At 36.3% G+C, this 15,019-nt stretch overlaps 1 protein-coding gene across 1 annotated transcript in view; it reads right to left on the bottom strand.

The window, feature by feature from the left end:
• Nucleotides 1–15,019, bottom strand: part of ANGPT1 (angiopoietin 1) — a 170,486-nt gene that overhangs the window by 29,112 nt on the left and 126,355 nt on the right. Inside the window, exon 7 of the mRNA XM_059815195.1 lies at nt 8,728–8,894. Coding sequence (XP_059671178.1) covers nt 8,728–8,894 — 167 coding nt within the window. The remainder of the gene's footprint in view (nt 1–8,727; nt 8,895–15,019) is intronic.

The following is a 15,019-nucleotide window of genomic DNA, read 5'->3' as shown; positions in this document are numbered from 1 at the left end:
GCACAAAAATGCTTAGGTCATTGTTATATAAGGCATATTCTGAGTAACTCACACTGGATGCTTTGCTTTCCTCCCAGAAAGCAAGGCTGCTGTACAACCAACAGTGTATACCTTGTAAAGCTTATATACCAATACTTTTTTAAAATCTCAAGTAAAGGATTTCCCAGAGTTTATGGAACACCTCTGTTGGTTTGCCTCCATATCCTAGATATTGGTGCATTAAAGAGCTGTAGCATTATTTGTGACCAAAATAAAACACAAAAATAAATGTTAGGGGCTTTTAATGGGGTTTTTTAACAGATACTATCTGATAAATTGTACCATTTCTGGGTTGACCTTGCATATATGAATTGGCATTTGAATTTTTTAAAAAAAGATATTTTCATATCGCCTGAAATGCAGTTCACGCCTGTGATCAATTGATTTAGAAAGGTGAGGAAGTTTGTGCTCTTCGAAGTATATTACTGTAACTGAGTATGTATATACACTTTATCAAAAGGGCCTGAAGACTAATAGCAGCATTCATTTTACAAGGAACTGTTTAAGAAGTCTAATGATGAATACTGCAAATACCTAACTCTTTCAGAGGAAAAAATACATCTTCTGTGTATGGAATTCTTTGTGCCATAACACCTATAATGCACCACATAACACAATTCCAAATTAAATTTCTCACTTTTAAAGATATTTAAGTTATAAACTAAGAAAAGTAATCATCAATGCCTTTCTGTCATGTGAAAAAGACAGTTCAGTGAACCGCTAGTACAAGGTCACATTGGTAGTTCTGTAACAATTTGTAGCTCTTGAAAATTCTTTTATTATACTTCATACGGACAAATACAGTTTGGTATTGAATGTCTTGTTATAGCTCGATCTGGTATAGCTGTGCTTTCATGGCTGCAGTCTGTGCTCTTTCTTCGCTCAAACATGGCAGACAGTGACTAGATTTTGCAGAGCTGCCAGTTATGAAGTTTCAGGGGGATAACAAAGAATTACATATCACTTCATGAAGGGCCTATTTTGTTAAAGTGAACACATTTTCTTGCTTCTTGAAGGGATTACAAGGAAAAAATGCTTTGGTGCTGGCAACTGCCCCCCTACTCCCCAGCCAGCTTCCCACCAAAATGGGCATGTGGTTGGTGCAAGTGCTCTGCTACTTCCTAATCCACTATCAACAGAGCCCTCTCCTCTCCCCCTCAGGAGCTGCACATCATCCCTCTTCTATCCATTTCCATCATTCTTTCACACTGTTCACTTCCTCTTCTCTACTCAGTCGCTCCTTTACAATATTCAGTATAGATGCATTCTCATTACATTCCATAACACAGAAGAAGAAAACCTCTGTTCCTGCTTCAGGATAGTCACTGCTATTGTATAATGAACTACAAATGAGTTTTATGTAGTTAGAGGTGGGAAATGATCAGCTGTGGATAGATAGTATACATAGGCACTTATGCGGATTAAGTTAAATTTTATTATTCATAAACTCCACAAGTATATTTGCATCAACTTTCAGTTAGTCAGAGAAAATGTAGTATTTCATTTCTGCTTACATTTGGAGATAGTGCATGGACTGCCAGTGAGCTTTACTTGCTGATATAATATAGCAACGCTGGCCTGGTTCCAGGAAGACCTCTATTTAATGGGCATCAGATTAAATCCCTGCACTTCCAGTATTTAGACTTCATGCAATATTATTGGACTGACAGTGTTCTTAAATAGAATAAAGTTATTTCAGCCAGATATTTATATATACATAGAGACATTAAATCTTTTTTCCATATTATCCATTTTATGCCATTGTTTGGTGAAAAAATATTAAATGTATTTTCAAATCATGGAAAGTATGCATACCACAGATATCATTCTGTCTGTTAATAGGTTTTTGCATGGATATTTCCTCTGAAGTAGACTTGCAAATTGAATTTCAAGCTTCCAAAGAAAAGTGAATTACTATGGGTTTAAATTTTTGTACCATGTCTATTTTTTGAGTTATTCTGTAGTTTTCATATTTGGCAAGAAAAGTACGGGGGTCTGGGCACAGGACTGGGTCTCAGAGGATCTGTGTTTATTTTCTTGCTTTGCTACAGATTTCCTTTGTGTCCTCCACTGTACTTTTTCTTCCCCATGTGAGAATGGTCCCTTTGAAGGTTTACTGTGATACAAATAACGCAGAAACAGCTAAGCAGATGGCTCAGAAAAACTTACAAGTCAGGCTGATTCCCTGTTTTACCTAAACTACTAAAGTGACACAAGAAGAAAATATGTTATTTATGGCAAATGCATCACTGAAAAGCCTGGGTAATAACACAGAACCACAACAATATTTTAAAATGAGGTTTTGTACACTGAGGAAAGTGACAATGGCCTGTTAATGTCCTGCTGCTCAAACAGCAATAGTCTGTGGAATATATTTTTAAATTAAAGACATATAAAACCAGCTGCCCCATAAAAGTCACACGCTCAAATAATACTTCCTTTTATCTATTACAGCATTTTCACTGGTACATTTTAAAAGACTGTACAAAAATATTTTTTCTCCACTTTACAGAAAGAAAAGTGAGAAATTTTTGTAACAAATTCCAGCATTAGTTCAACAATGGTGATTAAATAAATCAATAGCCTCCACCTTAAAAAAAATCAAAGATTAACATTACATCAAGGCCTCTGGCTCCAGGCTACCTACTTAGTTTGCCTAAGAAAACAGAGAGGAATAATACTATTGCTAAAACTAAATGTACAAATGCTTAAACAAACAAGAGCTAAAAAATCCAATACTCTGGGGACACCTTATTGTGGCCTTTCAATACTTAAAGGGGGCTTATAAGAAAGAGGGGGACAAACTTTTTAGGAGGGCCTGTTGTGATAGGACAAGTTGTAATGGTTTTAAACTAAAAGAGGGTAGATTTAGACTAGATATAAGGAAGAAATTTTTTATGCTCAGGGTGGTGAAACACTGGAACACGTTGCTCAGAGAGGTGGTAGTTCCCCCATCCCTGGAAACATTCAAGGTCATGTTGGACAGGGCTCTGAGCAACCTGATCTAGTTGAAGATGTCCCTGCTCATTGTAAGGGGGGTTGGACTATATGACCTTTAAAGGTTCCTTCCAACCCAAACCATTCTATGATTCCACCCAGTGAACTAAAAACTCTCTGCTACCAGGTTCCATAAGGTCTAACAATTGTTAGTTTACATTCAACAACTGATCTGGTTTCCCAAAGTAAAGCCTGGAGAGAAACAGTATTTTGGAGAGCTTGGAAACTGTGCTACCTAGATTTCTATGAATCACAGGACCGTACCAGATGTTTGAAGTGATTTGCATCATTTCAATGACTCTCCTCCTGTTCGCAACAAATTCCATCAACTTCTTGCCTCTGAGGACCCATACATCTGATACTTTTCTACATAATTGATACTCTCCTGTGAACTTGTCTCTTGCTTGTTCTACTAATAATGTAACTATGCCCTCTTTCATTTTCTCAGAAGATTTCCTAATCTCTTTCTCATGCTGGTTCCAATATAAAGACTGTTCTCCTTAATTTTAACTATCAAAGGTCAGCCATCACCTTAAGTACAGGATTCACTCACAGAGGTAGGATGCTCTCTGTCCATCATCAGTTTTCACCTATACCTACAGCAATCCCAAAGTCTTGCTCACCTCAGCAGCACTGCCTCGTCATTTAATCATATTCCTCCATGGACGGGACAAAAGGTAGTGAGTCATTGCGGCAATCGAAAGCTTTTCCAAACACAAGAATGACTAAATACTGGAATATATTGTCATAGGGAGGTGAGGATATATTCAACCTCTCTAAGGGTTCTGGGGTACAAATAGCTCAGCCAATTAAAAATTGTGTTTCCCCCAATCTCCATCCCATGCCTTGCTTCGAAGTGCTGTTCCTGTATCATGAGTAGCAAGACCAGATGTGCATGCAGGCTGAAATTACTGGTGTTCAAAATCCAGCATCAGTATATCTGCTTTCATTAACTAATATGTGGGATTATGAAGTGTGGTGCCTGAAATCCCAACATATTGTTACTTTCCCTGTTTCATTCTGGAGGGTCTGAGGATACAGGCCAGAGCAGCAGTGTGTCGTATCTGTACAGCTCCTAAGAACATCAAACAATGTCAACAGGCTACCGAGAGTGTGCTAGCTAGAGTCTACACAGGAAAACAGGAGAGGCTGTGCTCTTCTGGGAGTCTCTTTCAATTTATGTTTTTAAAGTTCTATGAATAATTCCTTTGACTTAAATTAAGAAACTAAATTAAGAAGCTAAATGGGGCTTGCAAGATCTGACTCTTCTTACTCTATAGAAATTTTACTTGCCACAGTGTAAGAGACTGACAGAGGTAGTTTTCATCATACTTACAGACAGCCCTCTGGGTAACCATTTTGTGTAGATAAGACGCCTAAGGATGTTCTAAAGGAAATAAATCACTTAGATACTTCCATGCTATTGAAGGTTTCACACGTGCTGCAACATTGATTTTCCTGTTTCAGTTATCATTTATCATTATACATTTACTGCTTCAGTATCCACCTTCTCATCTCAACTTTCTTCTCTGCAGTCATCATCTGGGATAAATAGGTTTTATTCTGCATTCCCAGAAACCCTTTTGGAGCTGTCTCATTTTGAAAGAGAAACAAGTATATTTTTAACATACATGTGTTCAGCATTACTCTTTTTAATCATAGATTCTTTAGGCTAATAAAAAGTAGTAAAGAGAATACAAACAGCCCAGAGAAAAACCAGAACCTTTCTGAAATCACCAATTGGGAGTTATCCAGACTGAATCGAACTTTGCATAATGTTGGGGCTGGTTTTAGGAAAAACATCATGAAAATTATTTTCCGTATTTTCTCAGACACATTTTATCACTTTAAGCTATTTGTTTTCTTTTTTTTTTTTTTTAATTTACTATATTCAAATGCGAGATCTGGAACCTTTATTTTTTTTGTGTGTGTCTTCCAAATGTACAAGGTACTGCCATAGCATAAATGAAAGGTGTTCCACTTCTTGAGCTTTTCCTTTCTTTTCAATACCCTTTCTCTATTTCAGATCTCCTTGATCTACTGCCCAGACCAGCTTGGAAACTTGTCTTTTTACTGGTTGTGATTTTTTAGTGAACTTGTATTATTTGAAACTAATGTAGAGTGCAGCCAGCCTACAATTACTTATTTTTGCAAACAGTGTTGAAGAAGCAACATTTAATGTTGCAGAAAATCCTAACAGCTTCCAAAATAAAAGAGTATCTAGTTTGTTTGGCAAAGTTGTTTCAAATGAACAGAAACTAACATTTTGAAAAGGTATGCTGTTCTGTGTTTGAGGTATTGAAAGAAAACATCGCAAATGCCCAACAACTATGAAGGAAAGGCACTGCGAGCAGGAGGTTGGGAACTGGGGTTTTCAACTTCAGAGGAATCACTTAAATTCTTAATGGCAGCTCCTCAGATAAAGAGAAAACAGCATTCTCTGAAGGGTGGCCAGCTGTTTAGGACTCAATAATCAGGCTTTTATTTAGCCTGCCTTCTGGAGTTGCTTCTATCACAGATAGTGATGCTGGCAAGCAAAATAAAGAGGTTTTATGTCATAGGATGCATTCCTGCAATAATTTCGAAAAGACCCCAACAAAATTTTGGTTTGCAAAATGCCTATGGGACATATATCTGTCTGGGTTAGGCACTAGCGCATTTGTCAATCGTGAAAAACAATTTAGATTTGCCTGTGGCTTACACATTATTATTTCCAGAATTATCACCATGTTACTCAGTTATTTTCTTTAAATATTCAGATGTGTTTGAGTAAAAATAATTGAGGCATTAATCTGAAACCCAAAGGACCAACAGAGATGGACAGAGCCTTTTTACCTCTTCACGTTTCCCTCTCAGTTTATTCCAGAATAATGTGAACGGAACTGATTTCCTGTTCCCTAGACAGAGTAACTTCAGTTGTACCTTAAGGAGGCCAAACAGACAGCACGTGCAGAGCTCATTCTGTCCTTTAATTGGACTATAGAGTAGGACAGGAACCAAAACTGCAGTCATTAGTCCCAAGTCAAATTCCTTCTGGTTTTTGTGGAAAAGTGACTTGAACATGGATAGCAGAATTCATCCCTGTTACCCAACCTTACACATTTCGAAGCCTGTGCACGCTTTCTGATTTAATTTCTACACTTTTGAAATCCATCCCTTTTGTTTTTCTTGTTCAGCAAGAAGAATTTTCATGGATCAGTTTTCACAATTGTTCCCATGTTCAGAAAATATGGTTTATACTGCCAAAAGAGCTCCCTTTCTTCTAATGAAAGTGGGTTAACTTTCCTTTCCTAAATATTTCCCTATTCATATAGACATCCTGGAGACCTAGACTGATCCAAGATTATTTTCCAGGGCTACTCTGCTGCCTGTCAACATATTAAACCTAATGTATTTAAGAAATCTCCAAGTGCCTGTGTTATCAACCAAGGCAAATCCTATGTCCAAGTTTTTTAAAGGCTCCTTCTTTGAGGCAAAGTTTATTACAGATGACAAAGGACAATCAAAATTTGAATAAAGTTTAAATCTTGGGCTAAGGCTTGCTCTTTGGCCTTCAAAGTTAGTGGCACACCACAACTCATGTCTGTATGGCTAGACTTTCTTCCCCAAACAAACATGGACTTGTTCACAGTGCATATTGGAAAAAATCCCTGCTCCATGGGATCCCACAGTTGTATCCAGGAATTGCCTGGGAAAGTGCTACTTGAATCAGGCTAAAACTGCCAGGAAAAGGGCAATGAATTAAATATACATAGGCAACTGTATATAATTTCTGGTCCTGGTTGGCAGTTAGCACCCGAGGCAGTCTCAAGTCACAGTCCTTCCCAGACTGTTGGAGGGACAACGATGCAGCCCTTCCCCCAAACTCCTTGCTTCTTCTTCTACTCTGGACACGTTATATGGACTTATGAAGTTGGAAATCCCTTAAGCATTTCCAAGTTGCTCTGCTATCTTGCTACAAAGACAGTCTAGCATTTTGAAACAAAACAAGAAATTCTCATTATTTTGCCATGAATTAACCCAGATGAGTCCTGAAAGAAATCCTCCCTTAACATAAGCTTTAACATAAGTTAAATTTTCAACAACCTTCCAATTCCTCAACAATACATGTTGTCCCTATTCAGTCCAGAATAAATGTAAGCAAAAAAGACACTGTTTTTGTCAGCAAATTCAGCCATCTTAATTCATTCTCTGAGTAATACTCCCAGCATCTTCCCTGATTTTCATCACAATTTTTAAAGCTAAGTGTAACTCTGTCCTTTGACATTTTTCCTCACTTGACAAGTATTTGTCCCATCTTTTCCTTACATTTTTCAACGTCACCTTCTACTAATGTTTAAGGTCCTACATAATCCACTTTTACACTGCTGTTTTTATGTTTTGTACAAATACTTCTAGCCTCTGTTTTGAGAAATTTCCTTTACTTACATTTACTCTTTGCCTAAGTGCACCTCAGAATGGGTGCTCCACCATCCCGAATCATGTCATGGGTAGTGTGAGGCATGGCGTTGCTAGAGGCAATGGAGGACAGAGCTGTCCTTTGCGTGCCCTGGGATAGTCCTTGCTTTATGCAGGAACTAAACTGATAAAAATTGCTTCTAAATGTAGCTTTTGCTCTTCTACACTATGAAGTAGTGCCCTCTGACAAACCCCAGAGGACAGGGACACTACTTTGTGTCCCACCTGGGCAGCGTCCTGCCAGTAGAAAGAGCAAATTGCTCTTCTCCGTTTCTCTGGAGGCCCAGGGAGAAGGAGGCAATCAGCATTTCTGAGAATCAAGTTACTTGAATTTAAAAATCTGAATACCAACCTAGTTTCACATGCTAAGACTCAAAATGTTTGGTTTTACAAAATATTTGTTTCTTTCCTAAGTCTTATGCTAACTATATGTGCTGTAATAAATAATTTAGGATATTTTTCTGGGTTTCATTTTCTTTCTCCAGCATTGTACTGTCTGTTCAGATGAAGCAATGATTAAAAAAAAATAAAATTAAACCACTTAGGTCATCCATATCTCTTGTGTCTCCAAGGTTTTTTTCTTTTTTTAATATGCAGATTTAAGTTTCCTACATTTTATCTTAAAAAAAAGATGTGAGGAAAATATTATTGGAAGAAGTTTTAATTTCATATGTCTTTTTCGAACTATAATAAATGGCATGCTGCTGCTGATGATGAATCAAGGCTATCTAGTACCTGACACTTTGTTTTGTGTTTTATCTCATCTCCTCACAATAAGATCCAGCATTCTGTTTTTCCTCTTCATTTACACTGAATTTTCAGTTTGGAAATATCAGATGTTTTAACAGCATTTTTGGTCTTTTCTTCCCATGTCCGCTGTTTCAGTTTTATGCTTCTGAGGTAGTAATCCTTCATGTTGTAATGAAGAATTCATATTCTTTTTCTATTCAACCAGTATTGAATTCTGATGGTTTCAGATATGCTAAAATTATACAATTTTTCAGCAGTTCTACCAGCCAGCACAATTAATAGATCATCCCTTGTTCTCAGATATGATAGTTTTACTCTAACCTTCCATCACTGAGAAATCAGATTTCTATTTTATTTTTACCCTCTTTATTCACTTTCGATGAAAATCAGTATCATATTATTGTTCTTTCTCATATTTAACAAATGAACAATGAACAATATTTATCACTCAGCAAAGTGAAAAGAATTTCAATAGATTCTTACCTGTAATTCTGCTTTTCATTTCCTATGTGAAATCTGTCATACTGTGAATATGCCCGGTTTCCTTCCCAGTCCATTAATTCAATTCTTAGAGAATATTGCTTTTGACTCGTTATTGCAAAGATAAATTCATTTCCCAGCCAATGTTCACCTGATGGGCTACCAAAACCCTAGAAAAAAGTTGGCAAAATAACTAGATGTAATTATTGTAATTAGTAGAATCTTTATACAATAATAAAACCATCATTATATTTTACCTATGCATTCCTTAATGATTCTGTGATTCTGTGAGATTCTGTAGTTACTGGTCATAGCTTTCTGTGCTCCAATTTGACTATTTCTAAAATGAGTCTACTAATACGTACTGAAAAATAATAATGAAAGAAAAAGTATAACCCATTTTCAAAATCCGTTCCTAGACCTAAATTTTTGTGCATCTTCCAGGTTTTAAAGTCGTTTAAATTTTAGTGACTCTTTTACTACATTAAATTTAAGGTTTTATTTAATGCAATTAATTTAATTTACTATATACTAAAATTATTTTTCTTTATAAACTATTTATTTGAAATTCAGTAGTGTCGTGAGTGTCCGTCTTTCTCAAGTAGATGATTTCTTACACAAGTCCCTGTAAATACTGATTGTAGCTAATACTGGTGATAGCTTACTTTGACCACATCAGTCTTCCAGTGTGAGCTCCTGCTCCTCAAGCTTTCCCATGATGATGCTTCTGTATCTCTCATCTACTGCTTTGATTGCATTCGCATGCATGTTTGGCTTCATACATACTTCCTAAAATAAAAAAGCTTGTTCCTCACCTGCATAAACCCTGTCTACAGCTGACATACCCTTCTGTAGTTTTCACTGTTTTCTATCTGTTCCTTCAATCCTTTCCGTCTCCTTGCCTTGTATCTGCCCTACAACTGTCACACACGGTGTCTCCTGTTCTAGCAGCTCTGGCAGTGGTTTGTCTCTGACATCCTCTTTCACCAGTGGTCATTGCCACTTGTCTCAGAGGAAGGGAAAATATGCTGTGCAGTGACTACCTAACAGGCAGTTTGCTTCCCTAAAATCCAGAAGGCAGAAGTTGGAGCATAGGTGTTTATATACCAGCCAAAGTACATTTCTTTGCCATCTACACAATTTCTTATCCACAGAAGATACATTATTATTCTTATCAGCTGTCTCCCTTTAAAAGAAGATTTTCAGGAAATCCTTTCTCCCTTTTTCCCAGTGCTGGCAAGCTGAGGGGACTCCCCTTTGAACTGTGGCTCTATTGAATTATATTTGTCTTATCTTATTTAGATTACAGCCTATTCAGGATGTAATACATGTGGCTTTTTTAACAGTATGTGTTCCCATATGTGTTCTATATAAACTCCAGACACCATATATAATTATTCTGAAATAATAATAATTTTTCTTCTTCACATTTACACTTCCTTCTCCTTTTTCACACATATTATTACACTAAGATGAAAATCTATCACTAAGCGGTTTGCTCTCCTGACCAGAGGAAATGAAGTTGCAGCAAAAGGGAACAGAAGGAATATAAAAAGGAATATAAAAAATATAAGGAAAGCCACCACATTAGTAACAGAAAACTGAATCCTTTTATAAGGAGCTACAATACTGAAACTCAGATTAGAAATGCCTAGACTAAGAATGATTCTTTTTTTTTTTTCTTGTCAGGAGCAACTTCTTTTTAAACAAACTCCTTGCTCTTACGAAAAGAAAACCAAGGAAGTAAGTGGAATATGAAACATATCTCTGAAGCTTCAGAGAGGAGAAGTACATTTCTGTTAAGCACAGAGTTGGGAACAATTTCTTCAAGTATAATTTTATTATGCCAAACTCAACTGTTTCAAACCTGTGTTTAGCCTGCAGTTGACTACCTCTACTTCGGACCTGAAGAAAGACTTGCATGCTTGCTGGTTTTTCCAGCTACTTTGACTGACTTAATAACTACACAGCTTTTCTTGTTTACATCTTACTTAGACTGTCGCTGCTACAAGAACACTACTACTTTGACAAGATATGTAAGCTTTTGTGACCAGAAGAGAATGACATATTATTAGCCAAAATAACCTGAAAAACATGATTTAACTTTTTGTTTCCATTCCCAATGCTGAGGCTGGCAAAGAAAATTATTGTGCCAGGTTCTTTAGATTTGCCTTCAAGATCTTTAGCCTTCAAAGCGCATTTCAGAATTTTATCTTCAAATACAAAATCTTTTTTTTTTTCTTCAGCCAGAAAACTTAAGGAAACAAGCTTGTGCAATTGTTATGCCCACCTGTCCTTTATTTTTGTGCAATACTTTTTAAAGACTTTTGAGGTTGGGATAGATATCACGCCAACCTGAAGTTCAGCAAGGTTTCAGGAGAACTAGTGCCTGGGATGAGTTGCTGCTGGGAGAAATGCTGAAGCAGAAGCTCAGCAGTTGCCTATTCCAATTGCCTATCAGCAGGCGCAGACCAGCCAGCCAAGCGTGGATGCTGAGCATGTATTGCCTTAGACATCTGGGAAAGATTTGAGGGACATAAAAAGGGAACTCAAGCTATTTCCACAGAGAATCTTAGAAAACAACAGGGATTCAGGAGACTATTAGTAATGAGAATGGGACTTCTATGCGGTACACAGGCCAAAAATCCACAGAAAAGCAGACCTCATTAATTTTGCTGTTCATGAGACAATTTAGTAATTGTTCAGTAATGAAAATTCAGTAATGAAATCCAAGCATGTTAGTTAACAAAACATTTATGGTTATACTGCTGCTCATATCTGTGGTGTCCCAAGTGATAAGATGCCTTCAGCCTTGTCTTAGCCTGTGCTTGTCATCTTCTTTGGACAAGGAGTTTGGTTTTGAGAATGCCTCAAGGCATAGTGTTAAATCTTAAAAGTTAGTATTAGGAGTCACCTATTCCAGACCCATAGCTGTCAGTAAAAGTGTTTGTCCCAGTAGATATATACTCTGTCAACATACTCATTGTTTTTTGCATTCATATTGCTATAGCAAATACTTCCAGAATTATTTGTGTTAAAGTTTTGTACTTAAACTCAAGGAATTACATGAGGTGATCCAAGTCATCCTCAGCTATCAATCTACTAGGAAAAGGAACATCTGTATTTCATGAATGTGTTTGTAGTTAACTACGTTTTAAGTCCCTTGGAAACCCAGTGGGTCGTAAGCACTGTTCCAAAATTGCATTTTAAATGACAAAGAGAAACTATTTTGTCATTGGCTTTCTATATTTTGTTTATTATATGTTTCCAAGTAGAGGGGTTAATTCTTTGAACCTTACATTTCATTCCAGAAATACTCATTTTGCTTTTCCCTTGAAATTTGCATAACATTTTTGAATTACTGGCAAATCAGAGGCTTTACGATCCCAAAAGAGTGCTTAATGTAATAGGGAAAGGTAAGAAATTTCCAGAAGTTTTCAGAGTTCTACATTATCCTCATTAGCACTCTATGGAAGCTGGGAGAATATAGCAGGGAAATATGCTTATATTATCATAATATGCTTTCTTAACTATCCGCTATTAGCCACAGACAGGATACACAAATCTTTGCACTGATCTAGCATAGATTATTTTAATGTTTCATTTTATTGTTCACAAATGGAAAACACTTCTATTTTTGCTGCTGAAAATTACATTAAGATCATATTTTGGCAAAGTTAGATCTGAAATAAGTCAGTTAAAAAGACATAAAAATCACAACCAATTAGTAAAACAGTTTTTTTATCAAGGAATAATCAGGTGATGTTTTGTACTACATATAGAATAAATTGTTCTTGTAGACATGGTAACACTTGTTTTCAGAGCAAAGAAATGACACAATATAGAACCTTACTGACAGTTTTAATCCCATCTATGTACTAGGATGAAGCAAAGGAGTTACCTGGTTCTTTATGCCTATAACTATACAGTGAATTGTGGAAATTCTGACATAGTCCCCAACTGTTATGTAAATAAATAAATAAACAGTAATTTGTTGTTCTTCTGTGTGCATTAAAGTACTTAGAACCAGGAATCACAGACAAAAGTACATGTTTTTATAGTATTTACTCTAGATGACATCCAGGTTCTACATCACCTCATTTCCAATCTCAGGGTGATTAAGAGACTCAAAACTGCTAAAGCAGTCCTGAGTACAAAGAAACGGAATTCAATACTGATTTTAAAAATGACCTTAAGAATTTAAGAAGTTGATACTTATTCAAAAATAATAAGCAGGGTGCAAAAGAGTTTTATTAGCTTTGGCAAAATGTGTGGGGGTATTCTGCTTGAATCATGTTACTCCAAGTTCATTAAACAATTATCTCTCTTACTTTATTTATTTTGTCTGATAATGCTCATAGGAAGCTTTGACTTTTTATAGACAAAACAAAATTGAAACCAGACACAGTCAATATATCCTATGGGTTCATCTCCTGTCAGACAATTCACTGAATAAAGGAGATAATAATTCAGTATTTTACAACAGCAGTGTCTTCCCAGAAGCCATAAAGAATATTCAGCTCCTTTTGCCTTAGCTGAGAATGTGGAATGGATTTTGTTTAAGACGATGATTTCTAAAAAGGTCAGTATACTTCTTCATTTCCACCACATTAAATAATTTATTGCATTATTTGAAATAAAGATGTGGTCTATAGAAATTACTTCAATTTCCTCAAAGAACAAATGTGTTAAATAATGTTAAGTTAAAAGAATATGGGAAAATAATGCTAAATATTCAGAATTATTTCTATGAAATACTAACAAATATTTGGTGGCAAGTTTTAAAAATTGTTTAGATTGAAGCCAAGGTACCTTCTCAAAAGACTAAAACAAAAACTAAGTTATTGTTAGTTTAAATAAAGAACTAAATGTCTGTATAATCATTCCAAGTTTGAAAAGTGTGTCTCAAAATCTTGTTCATACCCTGCAGCAATTCAGGCTGTTGCACTTCATTCTAGACCAAATATATTAGTAGAGGTACAGAAGTTAGGTTTACTTTTTCCTTTTTCCTTCTCAAACACACACAGCATCAGTAGTAGCAGACTTCCTGATGAGGAAGAATCACAGTGACAGAATCCAGGTTTGAGGTGCAAACCTTACACAAATGTTACCTCTGGCTAGGCAATGGGCCCCAAACAGCTCAGTCACCTACAGTGACCCATATACAACAGCCAGTGCATCTTCCTCAGGCCTGGATTTCAATCATCTAACTTCCTTACTGTTTACCTGGAAACAGGAGAGTATTTCCTACTGAGATAAATTACGTTGAGAGCCTCTCTCCCAAACCACCTTCTTCACTCTGGGCCAAGTGAGGCTCCTAGTAAGTGCATCCCAGGGAGGTGGGTATGTTTTAAAGAAAAGAAAACTCAATTTTTGTATTCTAAGAAAGATGAATTGTGAGTTTAAGAGAACTTTCTGTTTTGTTCTTTGCAAAGAAATAAACTGTATGATTTAGGGCTCAAAATTCAAAATCTAAAAAAAAAAAATCTAAAAAAAAGTACTTCTGTTTCACTTCAGGCAAAAAGAAAGAACTTTTGGAGGTAGGACTTAATTCTCTTTTCTTTTCAAAAGACACCAATTCATCCCAAATAGCAAAGATACACATGACTAGGAGCATAGATGCTACAGGGAAGACTAACAGTGAAACCATCTGTATGTGACTTTGAGCAGGGACTTGAATCTCAGATGCATAATCTGTCTAAATACCCCAAGCATCAGACTTATAGGTTGCTCTTTTCGCTCTTGCTTCAGCTCAGCTGCTACACTAAATAGCTGAACAAGAATAGAAGATGACTAACACCAGAGTCAAAAAGTTAGAATGCTAATTTGACATGAACCCCAAAGTGAAGGGCAGCTCCAGTGAGCCCCAAATGGAACAGATCAGGCAGGAGATGCTCCTCCCTGAAGAGAAAGCTCTTCCATTATGACAGCACACAACTATCATTTGGGAGGACCTCTGCTACAATTCTACTGAAGGTTGAAATCACTATTTTAAAAAACAACCTCTTAAAAATCTCACCTGGCTCTTGTAAAATAGCATTTCCATCTTTTGGTTAGAAAGTTTCTTTAATAAAATGAATCTTGCTCATGGTGCTCTGCTACAGGTTGTTAGCATAATTAAGCTGAATTATGATATAATTACATAAAATGTATTAAGTTTCACATGTAAGGAATACCTTACATGGTTATATTAACAGCCTTTGGAAGACCACGTGAGTCTTATCAGTATACATTAATGGTGTTAAATTGAAGCACTGGTGACAGAGTAGGCACAAGTATATAGCCATGTGTCAAC

The sequence above is a fragment of the Gavia stellata genome, chromosome 3 (genome assembly GCF_030936135.1).
Source record: "Gavia stellata isolate bGavSte3 chromosome 3, bGavSte3.hap2, whole genome shotgun sequence".
NCBI classification, from domain to species: domain Eukaryota; kingdom Metazoa; phylum Chordata; class Aves; order Gaviiformes; family Gaviidae; genus Gavia; species Gavia stellata.
The sequence above is the reverse complement of the archived record's forward strand: the minus strand, read 5'-3'. Positions and strand labels throughout refer to the sequence as shown.